We start from the raw sequence: 20,914 nt of genomic DNA, 5'->3' as shown, positions 1-20,914 counted from the left end.
GCGGCATGCGCGCTGTGAGTTTCCACCAACTTGGTGGATTGCTATTATTCCAGCACTGATTACCCAGGCAGCATCGCGATGGACCTGCTAGAATTAGTCTCACCAGAAGCTATATGGATTGCAGCACTGATTATACCAGTACTTGATAACTATAATAAAATTGCGGAACAGATCTGATTAAAAAGGCTATCATCGACAGGGATAAGATGTTTGGCTTCCTTTGCACTGGATTTTAATTTCCATTTGGAGAAGGGTCGCCATCAAAACATACTACTAGGTCGGTCGGCTCGGAAGTGGATCGATGGTGTCCAGGCAGATCGACAGAGCGACCGTGATCAGGATGGAATTGAAAATTATACTACTATAGACATGAAGCTTGACCTCGATCGGCCAGGGTGTGCATGCCCTACTGACGAGGCTACGAACTACGGCGAGAGAAGGCACCGATTGACGGCGGCTCGGCCTAGCCAGGGAATGGAGTGCGGCGAGCCTGCAACTGCTGCTCGGTGCATGTGGCATTCCGCAGAGCCAGCAGAGCTGAGGCCTGAAGAGCACTAGCAGTGTAGTGCTGCTTCCGCCTCTTCAGCTAAGCTTCCTCCAGTCTCCAGCGCCACCACCCCATATATATGTGGGCGCAACCCCGCGTCCCCCGTTACATTTCACTCCACTCCATCCCACCGCGTTCCCGGAGTCCCGGCCGGCGTCTCTCTCTCTCGCGAGAGGGAGGGACGCGGCTAGCTAGCCGGAGACGCGCAGGCCGGCCACGCGCGCGCGCTGATCGCGCGCAGGCGAGGTGACGACGAGAAAGAGGGGTTAGCCGGTTAGCTATATCTGCTGTCCTAGCCAACAACGCGGGCGCGGTCGCTGTTGGTGGCGGGTGGAGGTGGTGGCGGTTACAGTGGGGGAAAGGGGGACGCGGGCGGGCGGCCAATCGGGAAAGGGCAGAGGAGGATCCAGGGATCCCAGGATTTCTGCGCGCCCTAAACTTTGCCCGCAATCCATCCGCGCTTTCCGCGCACACCCTCCGCCCCACCGGTCCGCGTCAAGCCCCCCGGCCCCCGGCGTGTCGTCCCTCTCCTCTCCATCTCTCATTCCCCTTCCCCCATCCGCGCCCCCGGGCGGTGAAAGTGATCGGGCGTGCTGGCTTTGCTGCTGGCCTGACCTAGACAGCTCGTGCTGGTATATAAAGTGAAGGCGGGCTACAGACTGGTGGTAAGAGGCTAAGAGCCCCGTCTCTAGCTCATACATGTTCTTCTCCTCTCTTCTTCTCCAGCTTTCGCTGCGTGCTAGCTCCGTACGCGCGTCCTCGTTATAAATATATATCGTCGTGTTTGTACTGACTGGTTGAAGGCCGTGCGCGCGGCTGACGATCCATCTCAGCCGGGGCCGAAGGTTACAAGAAGTTCGCGGCAAGGTGGCTGCTGGTCTAGCTGGTGAAGTAGCATCGGAGGAGTTGTGAGTTTGGGACTGTGCTGTGCTGCTCTGTTGATTTCCTCGGAGGACTCTCTGGGCCGGCGAACAAGATTTGGTGCACAAAGCTTTGGCGAGGCTTCACCTCTTCCTGCGGCACACTGTAAGAGAGGCTTCTGTTTTCATCTTCCCATCAATGTTCTTCTCCTTTTCGTCTTACTTCCTTTGCCTAGTCTGTGGATACACGTCGCTGTGTAGTGCCACACACAGGCAGTACCCAGTAACACTAAGCTAGGTTTTAATTTGTATGGGTACGTTCTTTTGATGACGAATTTTATTTGGATATATCGGCCGTCGGCACTGATATATATACATGGTATTCCAAAATCCAAACTCATACACCATACCCGAGTAAGGTATTAATTGAGGTCTAGTGTTTAATCTGTCTTTTGCATAGGATTAGCTAGGGTTAGATGATCGATTGAGATCCATGGAGAATTAAGCAAATATATATGGAAACACCTGGAATTTAAAATTTAATACCAGAAGTTTTTTTTCCCAGTTCCTGTTTGAATTTTCGAACCGTTTTTCTTGTGAAATTTCTACAAACTTCCAGTGTTTCAAGTTTCTTTCTCTTTTGTTTTTCTCATTTTCAGTTTATGATGACATATTACTAGGTTATTCTATGTCAAATCAGACCCTCTATCTTCTGTAAATGTGTGGGTTTTTCGCACAATGGAAAGCTATGTAGGTATGTTTGGGTATACCATTCTTTGTCCAAACACCTAATAGAAATGAACGCTCCTAATAACCTTTTTTTCTTAAAAACTTCTTTGCCATATAATATATTATCATATGGGTCAAAGAAATATTGTTTGAGTGATGCATATTCATGTTTTTTAGATCATGTAGTAGTACTATACATTTCTTTCAACAGAAAGGTCAGCATGTGCACTAAGCTAGCTTCCTTGGCACAAAAGGAACCGAACGATCCAATGAATTAATCTGGTAATCGTATACATGATGAAAGTATGGTCCTTTTTATCTACTGCCATGATTGCTCACTTTTCCTGAAAATATCATCCTAGTGGAAATGAAACAAAAAAACGTCTGATCCATTCCTGGACTGTGTGGACTCGGAACATGCATGTACGCACAATATATTTTCAAGCAATACCAAATGTGGATCTTGAGTAGCAGATAATTATTTTTTGAGAGAACAAAGCAAAATTATGGGATTTCTCTGTATAATGCTCAGAGTAGAAACGCTTAGATGTGTGTTCAATCCTGATATGCGTGCTTCTTACTGTGGTGTCCAGACGTCCAGTATAGAAATGGTTGTGTGCATGACCATATATAGTATATGTGCCATGTATATATGATGACTAGGCGTATGACTAGGCAACCTTTTACGTGGCTTTGAGTTTAACGGCATGTCAATGGCATGCTAAATTGCTGATGAACCCTTTTACTGAACTTGTTACGTGATCCCGTGCAGTTACTGGGGTTCAGCGGAATAGGATGGACACTGCTTTCTCCCATGTCCCCCCTGGATTCCGTTTCCACCCCACCGACGAGGAACTCGTCGACTACTACCTGAGGAAGAAGGTGGCGTCGAACAAGATCGATCTGGACGTGATAAAAGACGTCGATCTGTACAAAATTGAGCCCTGGGACCTCCAAGGTAAGAAATACATTCTGACAGTAGCAGTTCATGCAACAGAGACTAAAAAGAAAAACACATTCAATTGACACTGCATTTGGAATGGGCAGAGAAGTGCAAGATCGGGATGGAGGAGCAGAACGAGTGGTACTTCTTCAGCCACAAGGACAAGAAGTACCCGACGGGCACCCGCACCAACCGGGCGACCACCGCCGGCTTCTGGAAGGCCACGGGGCGGGACAAGCCCATCTACACCAAGAACTGCCTCGTCGGTATGAGGAAGACCCTCGTCTTCTACCGCGGCCGCGCGCCCAACGGCCAGAAGTCCGACTGGATAATGCACGAGTACCGCCTCGAGACCACCGAGAACGGCACCGCCCCTGTACGTATCAGTCCAAGCCTACCTTCCTGAACGAGCCTTTTCTCATGTCTGATCGAGTGAGCATGCCATTCAGCTGACACCACTTGTTGCTTTCTGCTTGCCCTGAATGATTAATGAATGGTTCAGGAGGAAGGATGGGTGGTCTGCCGGGTGTTCAAGAAGCGGGTGGCGACCGTGCGGAGGATGGCCGACGGCGCGCCGTGCTGGTTCGACGACCACGTCGCCGGGTTCATGCCGCCGGACATCGGCTCGCCGAGGCAGCTGATGATGCATCACCACCACCACCCGACCGCGGCGGCGTACGGCGGGCAGCAGCTCTACCACTGCAAGCCGGAGCTGGAGTATCACCACCTCCTGCCCAGCCAGGAGGCATTCTTGCAGCAGCTGCCTCAGCTGGAGAGCCCCAAACCTCCCGGCGCCTACATCGCCCAAGGAAGCTGCAGCCTCCAGTCCTCCGACGAGGCTTCCAAGTACGCCGCCGCGCTTCAAGCACCGATGGAGCCCGCCTCCTACATGGCCGCCACCGGCGACGACGACTCGGTCACTGACTGGAGGGTGCTCGACAAGTTCGTCGCGTCCCAGCTGTTCAGCCACGGCGACGGCGCTCCGAAAGAGGCCGGTTACTCCAATCCGGCGCAGGTGTTCCACGCTGAGCACAAGCAGCCACAAGAGGCACTGGACTACGCCTCCACGTCTGCCAGTGGCGGCGGCGGCGAGGCTGACCTGTGGAAATAGCTGCCACAGAACGTACACGAATGAATCCATTGGATGCCGTATACAATTCATTATACCTCCCAAAATCTGATCTAGTGTACAAATATATAGCAGGCAATACATGTCATGGCACGTGAGGACATACACATGCATAATAAACATGTAACCGAAGTGGTTATATATATTGTTTGACATGAGGTCTCAGGACCTGATTGTTAATAAGGTAGCTAGCTGAGAGCTGAAGCTAAGGAGCTTCAGTAACTGACTTGGCAATTTGTAAAGAATAGTCAAGCTGTCGATGGGCGTCTAATTGTGCGGTCCATCATCCAGAACGGCAGCTCTGGTCGCTGCCGATCGATGCATCAGCAATGTTTGTGAAATGGAGTGGAAAGTTTATTTACCGAGACAATCCGGTCAATCCCATGTTGAACTTCTGCTTTTGGATGTATTGGCTCCAGAAAAAAAGCAGAGGGGCCTTCTTTCGAGCAAGGGACACATGATATGATCTGTTTCAAATACATACAATGCTATGTATATGCTGTTCACTGCTCATTGCCCATATTTCATCTACATCCGAAGTTTCTGATTCTGCTGCAACCTTACAACAGTTGCAAGAGAAGACGAAGAAAAACGATTGATTTCTCTGCACTATCCTGCTCTCACTCAATCTCCAATGTATATACAGCATCCAGTGACCAGTTTCTGTGTTTGATCAATCCTCTCTTACTTTGCATCGCACATACCTGTACCCGAATCACAGAAACCATCGCGGTCAAGAAGTTTCTGTGGTGGGGCACTCAACAGAGGGGATGAAGGGCTCCCATATGCATTTCGACGGCTATTGCCACATCCTAGGCTTTTTCGGGTGCTTACCCCTGTTATGGGGTTGGTTCCGCTTGCATATTTGCATAATGCCTACAAAAGTAATATCAGAAATTAAGAGCTCGCACAAACATTGACCATGGAACCTGACCGTCAACAAGAATAACAGCATCACTATGTGATGCCATTGCCATTTATGAAACTATATACCTGTTTCTGTGGTAGGTCAATAACAGCATCACTGAAGTCAGCGCCTTCAATAATCGCTCCTCCAAGATCACTACGTGTGAGGACTGACCGTACAAGAACAGCATTTGTAAGGTTGGCTTCATTGAGAACCTGTCAGCAGTATACAATGTCTCAAAACTTGTTTGAACTGCAAGTCTGCCGAGTAATTATGTATTTAGACAACTTCATATAGCAAATTCAGAACAGGAGTATAGACTCCACTAATTGCCATGGTATATTGGACTCAAAATCTTGAAAATCGACATTTGCATGTCTAACAAGTAACAACACAAGCATCAAGTACATAACACCAGAAGAAATATGAGATTCTATTACTACACCTGGTTCTTCATCTGACTTTCCTTACAAAACCATAATTTGGATGGTTCAATGGCTAACAGAAGAGGATTTTTAAAGTAATAATTCCTGATAATGTGTAACAGGAGCTCGAAAACACACAGAAACTGCTCGCTGGTCGTCAATAGTGATCAAAAATTGCCTCCTGGCAACTCTCCCATCCACCGGACACTGGGCTTGCTGCCTAATAATGGACTAATTGCTCAAAAGAGTTTTGACCTCAGGATGACCGATAGAGGGCACCAAGAAGCTGCTCATACTAGTAGTTTGGTAGTAAAAGGAAAGAAAGAAACAGGTGAATCTTCTAAAATGCATTGGACACCATTCTGCAAATCCAAGTTTGATCTCATGGAGGAAGAAGCACCTGGAGCCTAGCTGGAGCAAAATGCCTCCAGGCTGCAAGGAAGAAACCTGGGAGCAGATGATCGCCAGAATATATAAGAGAAGGATTTTGCCTACTGCTTTTCTCTAATGTATTTTGTGGAGTACCGAACGCTAGGTAACTTGGTGGAGCCTCCACAGTTGAGAGGCTGGCCACCCAGGTGAACCTTGGTGCTCACAGCAGGGGCTGGCTCACAGGTCGTGTGAATACCTAATAGGTTGGGTAGTCCCCTGACAGAGCCAAGGGGGCATCTCTCCCTGACTCCCTGTGGTCAAGTTTTTTCCAAGATAATTATGTGGGTAGCTCTGCTATATATAATTTTCTGAAAAAAGTACACCTACTCAGACCAAGAATTATGCTTCATTACATTCTTTTTTAACATCCCCATGTTAAAATCCTGTACTTTCTGTCTCATTGTACAACCCCTGAAACTCTGATCTCACTCTTTTTTCAAGGATTTACTGAAAGGATACTTGAAACAGAGGATGTGAATGAAACATATATTAGTATTAGAATAAAAGTGGAGATAACATGTCATTAGTGCACCGATTTGGGTCCTATTTTGATATCTTTTATTAACCTTAAAAATCAAGCAGGATCATTGACATCATAATTTATTACTACGGAAAAGGAGAAAACGTAGGGACAGCGTTTAATGCTGACCTAGAAATTAGCCGTGTATGCTCCATCTACGCCTACAATCAATGGAATATGGACCATATATTTCAATAAACACAAGATATCACATGCATTTGGGCAAAATATTGGCATGCTACAACAACATGGCAAAGCTAAAGCTTAAAAGTACTAATTCAGGTTTTACCATGCGGTCCATTAGCGTATCACTCAAATCAGCACCTGAAAAGGAGAAAACAATAGCACTGTGAAAATAAATTACAAAATAACTGTATGAAAAATACAAACTTATTTCAAGGTCATACTCTAAAATGCAGTAAAAATCACATCACTAGGATACAAAGATTCAGATACAAAGCCCATTTTTGTAATTTCGTTAACATTAAGGGAGGTTGCTGATTTGATTCAAAATCTCCTAGACAATGTGTTGCGCACACTGAGAACCAGATAGCCAGGTTTGAATTTGGAGTCAATCCCCTCATAACTCTTAAGCGAATGCCAGAAGCCCAGAACTACTAACAAACTATAAAATAAATAGTACCGTGATGAGTCAACTTGGAAACAAAATGAAACACAGTTAGCTTCCTGTTCTGATTTTGTACTGCGATGGTAGCGAGGAGCTTGTTAATGTAACAGATAAGAGGATCTCTATGATATCTCTGGTTGAGTAGCTTTCCTGTTAAGGCACATCAGAGGACCACTGACCACTAAATAAAGGTAATTATGTGCATCAATTACACTACACACATCATGTACGAGAATATAGACAATGAATAAAAACTATCCACATAATGAAAAGCTGTTGTTTCACTCACCAGTGAAATTTGCCTTATAAGCAACAGCCTTTTCAAGATAGGCACCATTGAATGTGGAACCACTGAAATCTGACTCTCTCATGTCAGCAGATGTGAAGTTGGCTCTCCTATACCAATAAATGATGAATTAGGGAAATAAGAGACTAGGAATAACAAATCTACTATTTCTGTAGTTATCCATATCATAAATAACTATTCTCCTAGAATACTGTTTAGCTCCGGTGTCCTTATAGTAATTCTGCAGCATATTTGTTCCACATTTTGTCCATACGAGTTAAAGGAACGGTCAGAAAATGCATACGGACACAATCTGACCTTCTGGCCACAATACCAACATGCTTAACAATTTTGGCGATACACGATTATTATCATTATACCCTGGAACTAGTGAAGCTGTGTGGAGTGAGGCAGTGTGTGCTAATGCCTACTGCCTACACTTCCAGAGAGCAAAAATTGCATTCAGACCCAAGCAGGCAGAAAGCCAGAAACTAAGCTAACTTATGTCCAATGTTGAAGTTGAAAAACAGGATTCCTCTTGATGGAATTTTCACTAAATCTATCAGCCACAGTAGAATGTGGCATGGAAGAAATGAGGAATTCTATCTTGAACAAGCGAAATTAAGAACCCACCTGAAGTTCTCGTTAACATGGACGGCCTTCCTGCAAAACAGGCCGCAAAACCATCAAATCAGCAACGCAATTTAACAAAAAACGACTAAATGAGCATGAAGAGGAGACCCAAAAGAAGAAGATTCGCCGGCCTACTTGAGGTCGGCCGAGCCGAACTGCGCGGCGGAGCCGATGCCGAACTCGCCCCGCTGCTCGGCCTCGAACCTGTTCAGGTCCGCGTAGGCCGGCATCGCCGCGGCGACCACGGCCGCCGCGATCGCGGCGGATACCGCGGCGCGCCACCTCGGCTGCTGCGGCGCCGGCGAGGCGCTCGACGCATTGCCGCCCCCGCAGGCCGGGCGGTCGGGCGCCGCCTGGCAGGAGACGCGCAGCAGGCGGCGAGGGGGGCAGCGGGAGAAGGAAGGGAGTTTCGTGGGACGGGCGGCGGCGGCAGCGATAGGGGAGGTGGATGCAAGAGTCATGGCGGCGGCGGGTTCCGGGTTCGAGGCGAGGAGCGGTGGCCCGTGGCCGCTAGGTGCAGCGGGGAAGAAGAGGGTGAGGTGGGGTCGTGGGGAGCAGCCGAACAGGGGAAGGCGACGGACTAGTGGTGGCTCGCGCGCGAACGCGTAAACCGCCTGCGGAGCCGTCGGGCCACGGACGCGGAGAAAAGATCCAGCGTTTCTGCGGATATTGGGCTGTCAGTGACTCTGTGTGATATTTGGGCCTTAGGTGGGCTTCTTTTGCATTGTAGATTGGCCCTTTTGTTCACACACGATCTTTTTTCTTTTTCCTGCCTCTCATCAAGATACAGTTGCTGTTCATGTACGAACACACGCACACCTCGCTCACACCACACGTACACAAACAATTCTACAACCACATCTAAATAGCAGACCGTCGTTTTTGAATTGGGACCATCCATGACTCCGTAGGTGATGGGAACATCGCATTCCTTTGTGGCTCCACGAGACAACGAAATTTAGGTCATGTTTAGTTCACTCCAAAATCCCAACTTTGGTACTATGCAAAAAGAAGATTCTTCATCACATCAAACTTGCGGTACATGCATGGAGTACTGAATGTAGACGAAATCAAAAACTAATTGCACAGTTTTGTTGTACTTTGCGAGACGAATTTTTTGAGCCTAATTAGTCAATATTTGGATAATAATTCACAAATACAAACGAAACGCTACAGTGTTGCTACAGGAATTTTGGTTGCCCAAAGTTGGGCAACTAAACAAGGCCTTATTTCGGAAGGCAACGAAATTTCCGAGTAAAGGAAGAGATGGGAGGGGTACTACTAGCTGCGGAGTGTGGACTGTGGCACAGGCGTGTAGCTACGGGGACCAGATGCACGCTCAAGAGACTAACGAGAGAGCTAGCTACCGGCCGGCTGGCCGGAAGGACATGGAATCTAGCTCCGGCAGTGGCATCAGCCCTTCGCTGTTGCAGAGGCAAGCATACATGCATGCTCGCGGTTGCTCATCAGGCCCTCAGAGAGAGAAAAATGTCACAAGCGCCCGGCTCCTCTTAAGCCATTCTGGTCATGAAGATTACGATTCACATCAACCTAAGTCAAACTCAATAATCTAAGTGTTCAGTCAGAATCCAGGATCACAAATTAAACATCATGGTTTCAGACTTGCAGGACTCTCCATGGTGCAACAAAATACATGGCAGCTCAATTATTGAACAAGAATGCTGAATTATTGAAAAAGAAAGCTGAAGTTGGAGAGATAAGCATACCTCTTGCTTCAAATGACAGGAAGGAACTCTAATCTCCACAATTCAACTCTGCAAGCTCTACAATTTGATGATTAATGTAAGCTAATAGTGAGATGATTAATGTAAGCTAACAAGTTATAATAAAAAACCTTGATGACAAATAAATATGATTGATACCTTCTTCAAGTGCTTCACAATTTTTTAAATCTCTTATGATTTCTTCTAGATCCACATTCCTGGGCGATGAATGTAGCCAGCTCTGTGCACATCTCAGTGCCTCAACCATCTTGGGTGACAAAGAGCTCCGAAAGGGAGAAACCACTCGACCACTGATGCTAAAAGCAGACTCTGAAGCTACCGTAGACACTTGTACTACAAGAACATCTTTGGCTATTTTTGAACAGTTAGGCTGATTAGGATTGATCGGAGAATAGGACACAATGACTGGTAAGCTAGTTAGGGCCGCATTTCCATTGCTGATCATAAAGAAATATCCATTTACTAATATTAAGTTCCTAAATTCACAATGACTAGCACAGCTGAATCCAACTCTGACTGAGCTAGCTAGCTGTTCACCCCCTACCTTGTGGTTGCAGCGAGTGTACATTTCAGAAACCTGATGGTTGTTCACTCACAATGACTATCACAGAATGTTTGGAGAATCACAACCACAAAGTTTTTGATATAGTGTCATACGGACACACTAAAGTATAGTTAACTATGCGACATTCAGAGCAGGAAACATCAATTAGTAAGGTAGAAAGAAACATTAAAATCCCTCAGTTCCAGGATGTACTCGCACATCCTGTCCCTAATCACCCAAATCCTAACTAATCGCCCCCACATTTATCATTTTCCACATTTATCTCATCATTATTCTGTAAGAAAGGTTGACAAGAACCGGAAATTGTAATGATTCATCGTGTCCTAATCATACAGAAAGGTTGACAAGAACCGGAAATTGAAATGATTCATCCTGTCCTAATCACCAAAATCCTACCCAATCACTCCCTAATCATTAGCAACACCTAATGTTGACAAGAATCGAGCAACAAGAATCAAGCGCTACTATGGATCGGGCAACAGTTTACCTGTCCTTGGGTCGCCACCATGAAAACTCCACCGCGAGGAATGGATCTCTGATTTCCTTCGCTGCTGTGACAATGAACTTGGATCATAGGGATGTCCTGATCTCTATGTCTGCCGCCTAGAGAAGTCACGACCTCCTCGCCTTCTGCCGCTGCACAGAGAAGCTGCGATTTCCTCGTCCTCATCACCAAGGAGGCTTCACTGCGTGGAAGGTTGGACTTCTGCCTTCCTTCATAGCTGCGGTGGGGAGCTAGCACCATGGGGGCGTCTTCATCTCCAAGTTCACCGCCCCTGCCAGGAGAAGCCGCGGTCTCCTCGTCCTCGCCCCCCACCGCCGCCGCTGCCGCTAGATGGAGAAGATGCGACATGTCGATCCACCGCCGGATGGGACGACGGGTTTACCTGGGCTTTCCGGTTCTAAACCGTCTTCATTTTAGCCTGTTCTAGATATATGGGCTTAACCCGGAAACCGTTCAAACCGTCCAATATCACTTTCCCGGATTAAGACGGGTTGGGTTCGCTGGTTCCAACGGGTTGGACCAAACCGGTGAACCGGCCTACTGCTATCCTGTAACCTCCAGCCGCCCTGCGGCAAATCTGCTCTGCCATTATGTAATTCTGCATGCCCCAGAAAGAGAAAATATATTGCCTCAAAAAACACATTTCTGCAATTTGCAGGAGCTTGCCCTGTGATTGCTAGCTTCCTCCGGCAACTGTAATGTTCTGCAAATCCAAGAGGCTCTAGCTATCTCCCAACGAACCGATCGGGGCTCGCGTTACTCTAGCGATATCCACATTACACGGCTCTCCATTTCCTACCTGCCCTACTCGCCCACCCGCTTTCCCCATGCCCAGGTCCATATATCCACCACGCTGTCCGCGGCGGTCTACACCCCAGCCCCCAGGAGGTGCGGGAGCCGAAATCTATCGTGATGTCGTCGAAATCTATCGGTCTACATTCGATCGTCGAAATCTATCGTGATGTCGTCCTCGTCCTCCTCGTCGTCGGCCGCCATCCCGCTGGACCACCTCGCGCCGTCCCCCACCGAGCAGCACTGCTACCGTGCTACGTGCACTGCAACTGCTGCGAAACCATCCTCGCCGTACGTGCAGTGCGGTGGCGCCGCCGAGCGCGCGCGCCCCACCCACCTACCCGACACCGCCCTTCTTCCGCTCCTCCTGCTATAGCTTAGCTGCTTTACTTTGCTTGCCTGTGTTTACTCCTTTCTTTCTTCCGCTTCTTGACGGTTTGTTACTGATCATTCATTCATTCTGTGCTGATGTAATGTGATCTCTGGTTTCCGCGGCGCAGGTCGGCGTGCCGTGCAGCAGCCTGTTCAAGACGGTGACGGTGCGCTGCGGCCACTGCGCCAGCATGCTCTCCGTCAACCTCCACGGCCTCCTGCTCCCGCCCGCGGCGCAGGTGCCGAGCTTCCTGATGAACCAGGCGAGCGCCAACGTGAGCGCCGCAGCAACAGCAGCTGCGGCAGCAACCTGCCGGCCGCGCCGATGCCGGAAGCGAAGCCGCCTGTGCAGCAGGAGCCCGAGCTGAAGAAGAGCTCCTCGTCGGTGAACAGGCGTAAGGACTAGTTACATCGTGGAACTAGTGAAGCTGCATGGACTATGAAGTGCGCGCGCTAATGCCTACTGTTACAAATAATCCTTGATGGTCATCCTGATTGTATGTTTATTTTTGCTTTGGTGCTTTAGTCGTTTCCTTTCATGAAGTAGCAGCATGGCACTTGTGTTGATGGTTTAATGGTTCTGGAGTTAGCACTTGCTTTCCCTTTACATAATCAAGCATTGCAAAGGAGAAAAGCTGCCCGGTTAGTGCAGCACCAAATTGTGGTGTTCATTGTTTTTGCGTGCACCTTCCTGAGTTCGCCAGCGGCAAGTTCTGCGGTGAACTCCAACACCTACACATCCGTTGAGCAACTTATGTTCAATATTGAAGTTGGAAGACGTGATTACTTTTTATCGACTATTCAGTAAATCTATCTGCTACAGCTCAAGTTGGCACGGACGGTCAAGGGTGGTGGCTCGCGCGCGAGCACGTAATCGCCGGCGCAGCCGTCGGGCCACCCACGGATGCGGAGAAAAAGGATCCAGCGTTTCATACGGATGCTGGGCTGTTTGTGTGTTAAAGTTGGGCCTTAGTGGGCTTCTCTTGCATTGTAGATTGGCCCAATCTGAAGCCGGAGTTGGGTTTACATAGCCCAAACTGACTCCTCAGTTGAACACACAGCTCACAAGCGCACACCATCATTTAGCTCATGAGGCGGTTGTTTCGCGAAACAACGATCTCTTTCTCTCTTTTCACCCTCTTTCCTTCATATCATAAAAAATCCTATGTGGCACTGCATTAGACGACCTATGAGATCGCTGACGTGTAGCAATGTATTTGCTCTTAGGGGTGGATCCAGAATTGTAACTGGAGCAGGACTAGGCCAATGTACATTGATCTTATATATGTGGAGATATTTGGGTTGATATAAACCTCTCAGTTCATTTGCACTGCATAAGACATGGAAATATGAGGTTTTTAAGTTGTCTCATGGAAATTTATTGCCCTAAGGAGCAGACTTCCGTCACCCCAAAACAATGGAATGTCGATGCATGGTTTCATTGCACTATTACCAAGACTGCCATGTTATCTTTTTAATGAAATGAAATGGCCACTCTCAATGCAACAGTTTCATTGCATAATTTCATAAACAGCTTGCAACATTTAATTTTAGCGTGAGTTATGATCAAATGTGTCATGAGATGAAACTATAACATCCTCAGTGCAAGTTTCATTAGGTTTCATGGGACTTGGTAACTGTGTCAGGTGGGTTTCATGAGGATGAAACTATCTTCTCATCTCTCCTCATAATTAAGTTGCCAAGTCAGCAACACTGATCGATGATGTGGCATAAGATTTAATGTCCATGAAATCCTCAGCATATAAAGATTCATATTGCAGTTGCATTGATTTTTCATCTACCGCATAGGCCAACGAAACGTTGTTGCTTTGCGCGGAGAAATGTCAATTATAAAGAGTCATATTGCAGTTGCTTGAAACCTAGAAAACATGACAAAATATTTAATACCACAAGAAGCGTGTATTTAATTCACAACGAACTATTGTTGTATTACTTTATAATCGTCTATGTATGTTCTGGGAAAAACACACACAGATAGAGAACTATTTGCAACGCTTTGGGATTTTAAGAGGGTGGTCCGGTGGTATAGATCCCACAAGCGCGTCCAACTTGAGGGGTGATAGATGCCTGTCTGATAAACTCGTTATGCAACTTGCAAGTCACCGAGTTTAATCTACATACTTGTTGCTTGGAGCTTGATGGAGAGCACTGGACGCCCGGGTAGCCTCTTGCTCGTAGGATCGTAGCTGTTCTTTGTGGCCTCGCACCTGTACTATTACCTCGGTAGCCGCAGCTAACGACGAAGTTATAGACATGCATGGATGCCCGTGCTGTACGCACAATGTAGGTACGGACGGCCGTCGCGAGCTTTCGACCGATAGCTGCCTGTAAGCTAGGCTGCTTCCGCGGAGTGCCGGAGTCGGCCTGGATTGGAATCTCCAACCCGACCACATCTGCTCCAACACCAGCGCTACTGTCAATTCATTTCTGAATCCCGATCAGGTTCAGCCGTTCAGGCCTGCATGCGGCAGCAGTCTGATCCGATCATAACGAATCGAAGCTCCTTATAAATTATTTGTAGCTTCTACCGTCTGCTGTTACACCTGCCTATACACATATAGAAGTATTGAGCTCAAGGTAGGAATGGCTCCTGCATCGATCCGTAGATAGGTTGCAGGCTTGCAGCTAAGTTGACCTTGCGAGCTAGCTAGCGGATCGTACGGCTACTGCATATGCACGCGCGCGCGTCGCGTGGCCACCTTCCTTTTCTCTGGGTCCCTAGATCCTATACTACTGCAAGCTTTCGTTTATTTTTACTCTATTAGCTGTGGCCTTGCTTCGCGCCTTGGTGGTTGCTGCTGCGTTCTGAGCGAGCGGCTCAGCGCAAGCAGCAGCTTGCTGCAGCCTACGCCGTTTCGGTCAGCTCTCAGGCTCTCAGCTAGCTCCGACTCCAAACCAAGCAGCAGCTGCATATATGCTTGATGCTTGGCTGCTTGGTTCGTTTTTTTTTCCCCAAGTCGCCACAACTCACAACTACACATGGAGATGCATGGGTCATGTAATTTAACGCACGCTGCTGCGCCACGCTCGATCGCGTTGCAAACTTGCGACGCGCCCATGCCTGCATCGATCGATGTGCATGGCGATGGGAACATGAGCGCGCGGTGCCCCTGTGCGTGTGCGTGCGGCCGCAGCGGCGCGCCACATGCGCGCCACACTAGCTTCAACAGTCGCGTCGGTCCCCGGCCCGGCCGCGCGCCTACAGACGCCGATCGGACGCGCCGAGCTTTTCTTTTGTCCGTTTCTCCTCTCCGAGAACAATTGAAGGAAGAGAAGGGAGGGGAGGGGAGGGGAGGGGAGGGGAGGGCTACTACTAGCGGCGGAGAGTGGACTGTGGCACGGGCGTGTAGCTACGGGGACCAGCTCTAGCGGCCGGCCGGCCGGGCAGGCCGTAAGGACATGGAATCTAGCTCCGGCAGTGGCACCAGCCCATCGCTGTTGCAGAGGCAAGCGTACATGCATGCGGCTGCCCAGGCCTCATCAGAGAGAGAAAAATTGTCACAACCGGAGCGGCTACTCTCAGGCCATCCTGTAATTTCCAGAGCCGGCCTGCAAATCTGCTCTGCCATCCTGTAACTTTGAATGCCCCCAAAGGAAAACATGTTGCCTCAAAAAATATTTCTGCGATTTGCAGGAGCTTGCCCAGTGATAGCTAGCTTCCTTCTTGCGGCTGCAATTTCTGCAAATCACAGAGGCCCTAGCTATCTCCCAACGAACCGATCGAGATTAAAGAGGGCTTGCTTCCAAGCAAATTGTGTAAGAGTAATCAGGGCCATTATATTCCATTGCGCATTGTGTTGAAGCATAAATGAATTTTTCGCATTTGCTCACCGATTTAAGCTTTTGGATTGAACTAATCGGTGCATGCAATATTATGATCTTAGGTCAGAGATATTGAGTAGGAGACACAAACATCATGTAAGGGTGATCGGTGCAGAAATGAAATGAGGGCTACCTACTAGTACATGGACCTTTATTAACTTTACTAAACACATGCTGTAGTCACAAGAAACAGAAATTTGGGGCCGTTTGGAAGAGCTTCTCCCAAAACGGCTTCATCGGTGAAGCCAAAGCCGGTGAAGTAAAAAAACCTGACTTCCCGGCTTCTAGTTCATTTAGCCTTGGCTTACAAAACAACTTCACGCTGTAACGCTTCAATTTGCACAAAATAGGTGAAACGAAGCCAAAATACACCCTGCCAAACCGGCCTGAGTGGATGCCCGTGCCTTCTCTAGGCTTAACGTCGGTCCGCCCATGGGAGGGAGGGATGGGTGAGATAAGCCTTGTGTGCATGTATAGTCATGTAGATGCCGCTGTTTTCTCAGATATTTTACCTTGCTAATTGGAGCGAGACGAGGATCAGGGCAGGTGATCACAAAATTGCTGTAGCTATCCCTAGTGACCCCCCACGTTCTGAAAAGGTTTATCTGTGCGCCCTGCCCACGAACAACAGGTGTGGGCACTAGCTGAGAAAGGAATAAAGATATACGACCGCAAGGGCATATCTCTTGGTTTGCGTGGAGGCCGTGGAGCTAGTGCCCAGCACCCAGCAGTGTAAAATGGAGAAATAAAGCAGCAGTCCGGATTAGCATCGTGTCTACATACCACGAGATCATGGATATATTGGAGGACAGGATTGGGAGAAATGGGTTAGGGATGCTGGCCTTCCATGTGGGTGCTTCCTTGCTTTTGGCAGCTTCATGTGGTTTTTATATTGGCTTTGCTTGGCAGCTTGCCTGTGGAAACACAGAGCAATGGGTTATGGATGGGGGCCAGTTTCACATGCATGAGTAAAGCAGCACCTTGGATGCATGGAAACTCGAAGACAACAACGAACAGCTCCAGTGTAAAGTGATCTCCATGATGTGATATAACATAGTACTTCTGGATTTGTGGATCAGCCAAATCTAGGAGCATGCATGCCTGTGGTCAACCAGCCTCGTCTACTGTATTATTAATTATATCCAAGTTTCTTATCACATCAATAAAGAAAATATACATGGGCACGCAGGACCCACCCATCTCCTAACCCCATGATCTCGCATCCCTGCAATAATTTGTCATTCACAAGTCATATTTACTTCCGAGGTTCATCTTACAGGTCGCCAACTTTAATTTGCTAAATTATTAAAATTATCATCACTTTTACTAAACACCAAATTATTTCAACACTAACACAAAGGTTTGTCTTCTTAGGCAACACATTCCTGGGCATCTAGGTTCAATGATTCCCATTTGTTTCATTAGCTTTTTAGCTGAGAATACTGTAAAAACTTGGCTATGCGGTTGCGGAGTTTAGACATATTTTCCTTTTCAAAAAAAAAATCTAGGTTCAATAATGTTATGTGAAGATCGTGGATCAAAGGTTCAACAACCGAAGGTGGATCGCTAGTAGGATGGCAATGGGTAGTGACAGCGAGTGGCATGGTGCTTAACCTAGTTAACGTGGAAAGATCTGGGTGTAGAGATAGCACTGAAGCCATCGAAAAGGGCGGAGGAGAAAGGAATGGGACTATAGGGTTAAGAAAGTGGAGGTGGCCGGAGGAAATACTAGGGTAGAGAAGATGGTGGTGAGGGATATCGTGGCACGTTGAATTGGACTTTGAGAAAGATGAAGTTTTATTTTAACATACCGGATTTGTAAAAACATGGCGTATAGATCAAGAGGAGATTACAAATAAATGAGGACTAAATTCTAAAATTCGAAAACTGGAGGGTAATTTCTAATCACTTAACCATAGATCAGGTATATTGAGTCGGGTTCACATGCATATTACTACTGCGTATGAGATATCTCGTGGCGTATATTTAATGTATTTGCAACCTTTAGGGGTTGCCTTTTCTAATGGAATTTCCCTTTTATTTTCAGATAACATAAAAAAGAGTTCCTGACTTTTGAATCCTCCAATGCATACGCTCTTATGATAAATTATTTCAACGTCTCATCAAGGATTGTCAAAGAAAAACGAGAAGACGAGCCAGAAATTAGCCACGTACGTAACCTATTGCTAAACCGTCACTATACTTGGCATATATATCCGTAGCAAGCAAGACATATGCCTTCGGAACATCTATCGTTCCTTGGATCTTTCTTCTGTAGTAACCTTAAGAACCACAACTAATTTGTCCTCCTAAAAAATTGCCTACGTAAAGTAAATAAGGGTTTTCTATTGAGATGATTTTCGGTATTGTATGATTCTTTTTGTGTAAACATAAATACTGTGTCTTCACACACGCACACACAAAAGAAAGACCCGTGCTGATCATCGGCGGGTCAAATTACTGGCGATCAATCATATCACGGCGCCGATCAAGCGTCTGCAACGCCACGCCAAGCAGCAAGCTGTAGCCATGCCAGTTGCCAGCAACCCCAAGCACAGCGCGGGGCTCTGTTAAGCACGGCGTACTAAAGAATCCCCTGTGTCTCCGTACACGTCCCGGGAGACCAACTCCGCAGTGGACAGTCGGCAGGGAAAGTATAGGGCGGGCGGAATTTGAGGAATCAAAAGCGTAGCACGGCGATGGCGAGAAAAAAAGAGAAAGCGGCATGCAGTGTGTAGTGTGCATAGAGGATCTCTGTCCTGTGCCCTGCACCCTGCTGCCGCTGCTGGCTCTTTTGTTGCCGAGCGGCGAGCGAGGTGAGAGAGAGAGGCGGGGCTGTGATGGGATAGTGTGAGGTCAAATCACCAAAAAGTACTGCAAAAGCCTTCCCTTCTTTATAATTGCATGCCCTCCATGGTCCATGACTTCTCTCTCTCATTCTTTCCCTTTCTCTCTCCAGCAACTCTCTCTGTCTGTCGATCTCTGGCATGTACATTCACCGTCTTCAATGTGCCCGTCGCATGAGCTTTTCATCGCGGCAAAGGTATCCATCGCGTCCGTCTACAAGGCCAACAGTAGGAGCGAGAGGGGCACTCCTCAGTTGGAGATGTGAGCAATACGTTGTAGCTATAGGTAGCTACCGGCCATGTAGCTAGGGCAACTGTTGAGGCCACTACCCGACCCACAGTAGCCACCGGCCGGCCGGCCTCTCAGAGCACCTCAATGGCGAATTGGAGGGGAGGAGCGAGCAACTAGCTGATCGAGACGATCGAGCGAGCCAACAACAACCTGCAAAAGGCTGCACGCGTCACATGCAAATGCAGAGTAAACAGGTGTGCATACCCGCATGGCATGTACACGCGTATACACATGCAATGACGAGTTCTACTATGCGGTATGCCTTCATTCTCACCGATCGATCTGCAGGCTGATGAACCAGCTTGCGTTTCTCATTTTTCAGACAGGCCCCGGCGATTCCGATGGGAAAAGACAAACTAAAATGGGCTGACTACTGATTAGCGAGTGAAAGCTACCTGGCTCATGCACACGTCCCTTTCGTCTCGCTTTCTTTACGTTTTTTCCTTGGTTCCCTCCCGGCGCGTGGCTCCTGGTCGCCTGCAGCTCAGCTCGATCGTCTTCCTCCTCTCCGTCCGTCCCCCTACCTCTGCGGCGCCTGCTGCCGCCCTGTGCCCCTGTGCATGCGGCAGTGCGCAGTGCACTGCTCCTGCTCCTGCTGCCGCGGCTCTCGGGAATAACGATCGTATACTGCTTGGCTCCAACGTCTCCAGACCGGCCGAAGCGAGCTACGAACATACGCATTTTTCTCGTGTTACCGCGTGATTTTTTTTTTCCAACAAGGGTGACTCATACTCGATAGCGGCGTAACAGAAAGCCACCTGCATGACTTGCTTGCAAACTGGGCAAAAGTTTAATTTGCACATGTATAATCGATATGTTATACTTCTCGTCTGAATTATAGACTCTTTTAGCTTTGTCTGTAACTCATATTTCTCTGTTTTTTTTGCGAATGCATATTTCTTTGATTTTGATCAAATTTATAGAATAAAAAACATCTAAAACATAAATTTAGTTTCATTTAATAATCCACATAAATTCATTTGTCTAGTCAAAGTTAATATATTTTTAAAAAATTTAGTCAAAGTCAGAGACATCTGACTTGTGATACTAAAATGAAGTATAATTTAAAACAGGAGGACTATGTATAATGTACACCATGGTTCTAACAAGCACCGGACTACTGATATTCTACGAAGGATGATGTATTTAATTTTCCTCTGTAGCTGGACACAGTATTAATAAATTGCCGCCAGTAGTCAGTAATTGGCCATTACTCTGTCACAAATTTGCAAAGATTATTTACCTTGCTTCATACTCCCTTTGTTCCAAATTGTAGGTCATTTTAGTTTTTTTATGTTCATAAATATTTGTATACATCTAGACATATACTATATTTAGGTGCATACAAACATTTATATACCTAGAAAAGTCAAAACAACCTATAATTTGGAACGGAGGAAGTACTATGTATGTCTGTATGAGTCTTCGTCAAATTTACCTTGAAGCGCTGTAAAACTTGGTGCTCCGTTATGCGGTTGTGATACTGCACTGTTCATTGATTGCATTTTGTTTTGAAACGACTGTTCACCGATTACGCTACTACAGTTCCAGCCACTTCAAGTGTGTTCTGCACTCAGAATTCTTTTATTAACCCAGCAACAAAGTGAATCGTCTCATGCAAGCAAACTTCGACCTCAACAGTCCAAGAGACATTGACGTTCTAGTTAATATGAACAATTCAAATCGTAAGGGGAGTTTTATTTAATACATATAAATATTACCTAGCGATTGTTTGTACATGCATGTTCTTCTGCTTCCTCCGTACCAAATTACTATTCGTTTTAGTTTTCTGGGTGCATGGTTTTTACCACTCCCTCCATCCTAAATTATAAGTCATTCCAAGAATCTTGGAGAGTCAAAGCATCTCAAGTTTGACCAAAATTATAGAGAAAATTATAAAGATTTATAACATCTA

The 20,914-nt window shown here is 47.1% G+C and overlaps 3 protein-coding genes and 1 long non-coding RNA gene across 5 annotated transcripts; 2 read left to right on the top strand and 2 right to left on the bottom strand.

Annotated features, from left to right (window-relative positions):
• Positions 1-694: 694 nt before the first annotated feature.
• LOC101756124 (NAC domain-containing protein 7) lies at positions 695-4,361 on the top strand. 2 transcript variants are annotated; one of them, XM_004953212.3, is made up of 5 exons: positions 695-1,212; positions 1,381-1,573; positions 2,909-3,094; positions 3,184-3,455; positions 3,582-4,361. In XM_004953212.3, the coding sequence occupies exons 3-5, from the start codon at positions 2,932-2,934 to the stop codon at positions 4,188-4,190; spliced, it is 1,044 nt and encodes a 347-aa protein (XP_004953269.1). In that variant the 5' UTR covers positions 695-1,212; positions 1,381-1,573; positions 2,909-2,931; the 3' UTR covers positions 4,191-4,361. The 2 variants fall into 2 exon arrangements, with proteins under 2 accessions (XP_004953269.1, XP_004953268.1); XM_004953211.3 differs by having other exon boundaries at positions 1,351-1,573.
• Positions 4,362-4,671: 310 nt separating this feature from the next.
• Positions 4,672-8,643, bottom strand: LOC101757082 (thylakoid lumenal protein TL20.3, chloroplastic). The gene is made up of 6 exons (XM_004953213.4): positions 8,175-8,643; positions 8,040-8,069; positions 7,410-7,516; positions 6,782-6,816; positions 5,202-5,330; positions 4,672-5,084 (listed from the first exon to the last, which is right to left on the bottom strand). Exons 1-6 carry the CDS (start codon positions 8,498-8,500, stop codon positions 4,893-4,895), a joined length of 819 nt encoding a protein of 272 aa, XP_004953270.1. The 5' UTR covers positions 8,501-8,643; the 3' UTR covers positions 4,672-4,892.
• A 514-nt stretch (positions 8,644-9,157) lies between these two features.
• On the bottom strand, positions 9,158-11,236 carry LOC101755724. The gene is made up of 3 exons (XR_001164819.2): positions 9,923-11,236; positions 9,767-9,823; positions 9,158-9,560 (listed from the first exon to the last, which is right to left on the bottom strand). It is a non-coding gene; the product is annotated as an uncharacterized LOC101755724 (long non-coding RNA).
• Positions 11,237-11,815: 579 nt separating this feature from the next.
• Positions 11,816-12,386, top strand: LOC111257995 (protein YABBY 4-like). The gene is made up of 2 exons (XM_022828662.1): positions 11,816-11,995; positions 12,147-12,386. The coding sequence occupies exons 1-2, from the start codon at positions 11,816-11,818 to the stop codon at positions 12,384-12,386; spliced, it is 420 nt and encodes a 139-aa protein (XP_022684397.1).
• The last annotated feature ends 8,528 nt before the right edge of the window (positions 12,387-20,914 follow it).

Source organism: Setaria italica, chromosome I (assembly GCF_000263155.2).
Source record: "Setaria italica strain Yugu1 chromosome I, Setaria_italica_v2.0, whole genome shotgun sequence".
In the NCBI taxonomy this organism is placed as follows: Eukaryota; Viridiplantae; Streptophyta; class Magnoliopsida; order Poales; family Poaceae; genus Setaria; species Setaria italica.
The sequence above is the reverse complement of the archived record's forward strand: the minus strand, read 5'-3'. Positions and strand labels throughout refer to the sequence as shown.

Bases quoted from the DNA above. Each gene is read 5' to 3' on its own strand.
- LOC101756124 (XM_004953212.3), top strand. From the start codon at position 2,932: ATGGACACTGCTTTCTCCCATGTCCCCCCTGGATTCCGTTTCCACCCC. The intron at 3,095-3,183 runs GTAAGAAATACA...TGGAATGGGCAG, and splicing joins TGAGCCCTGGGACCTCCAAG to AGAAGTGCAAGATCGGGATG. The intron at 3,456-3,581 runs GTACGTATCAGT...TGAATGGTTCAG, and splicing joins CCGAGAACGGCACCGCCCCT to GAGGAAGGATGGGTGGTCTG.
- LOC101757082 (XM_004953213.4), bottom strand. From the start codon at position 8,500: ATGACTCTTGCATCCACCTCCCCTATCGCTGCCGCCGCCGCCCGTCCC. The intron at 7,517-8,039 runs GTGGGTTCTTAA...TTATTGGTATAG, and splicing joins CATGTTAACGAGAACTTCAG to GAGAGCCAACTTCACATCTG. The intron at 5,331-6,781 runs GTAAAACCTGAA...TACTGCTGACAG, and splicing joins ATACGCTAATGGACCGCATG to GTTCTCAATGAAGCCAACCT.
- LOC111257995 (XM_022828662.1), top strand. From the start codon at position 11,816: ATGTCGTCCTCGTCCTCCTCGTCGTCGGCCGCCATCCCGCTGGACCAC. The intron at 11,996-12,146 runs GCCCTTCTTCCG...TCCGCGGCGCAG, and splicing joins CCACCCACCTACCCGACACC to GTCGGCGTGCCGTGCAGCAG.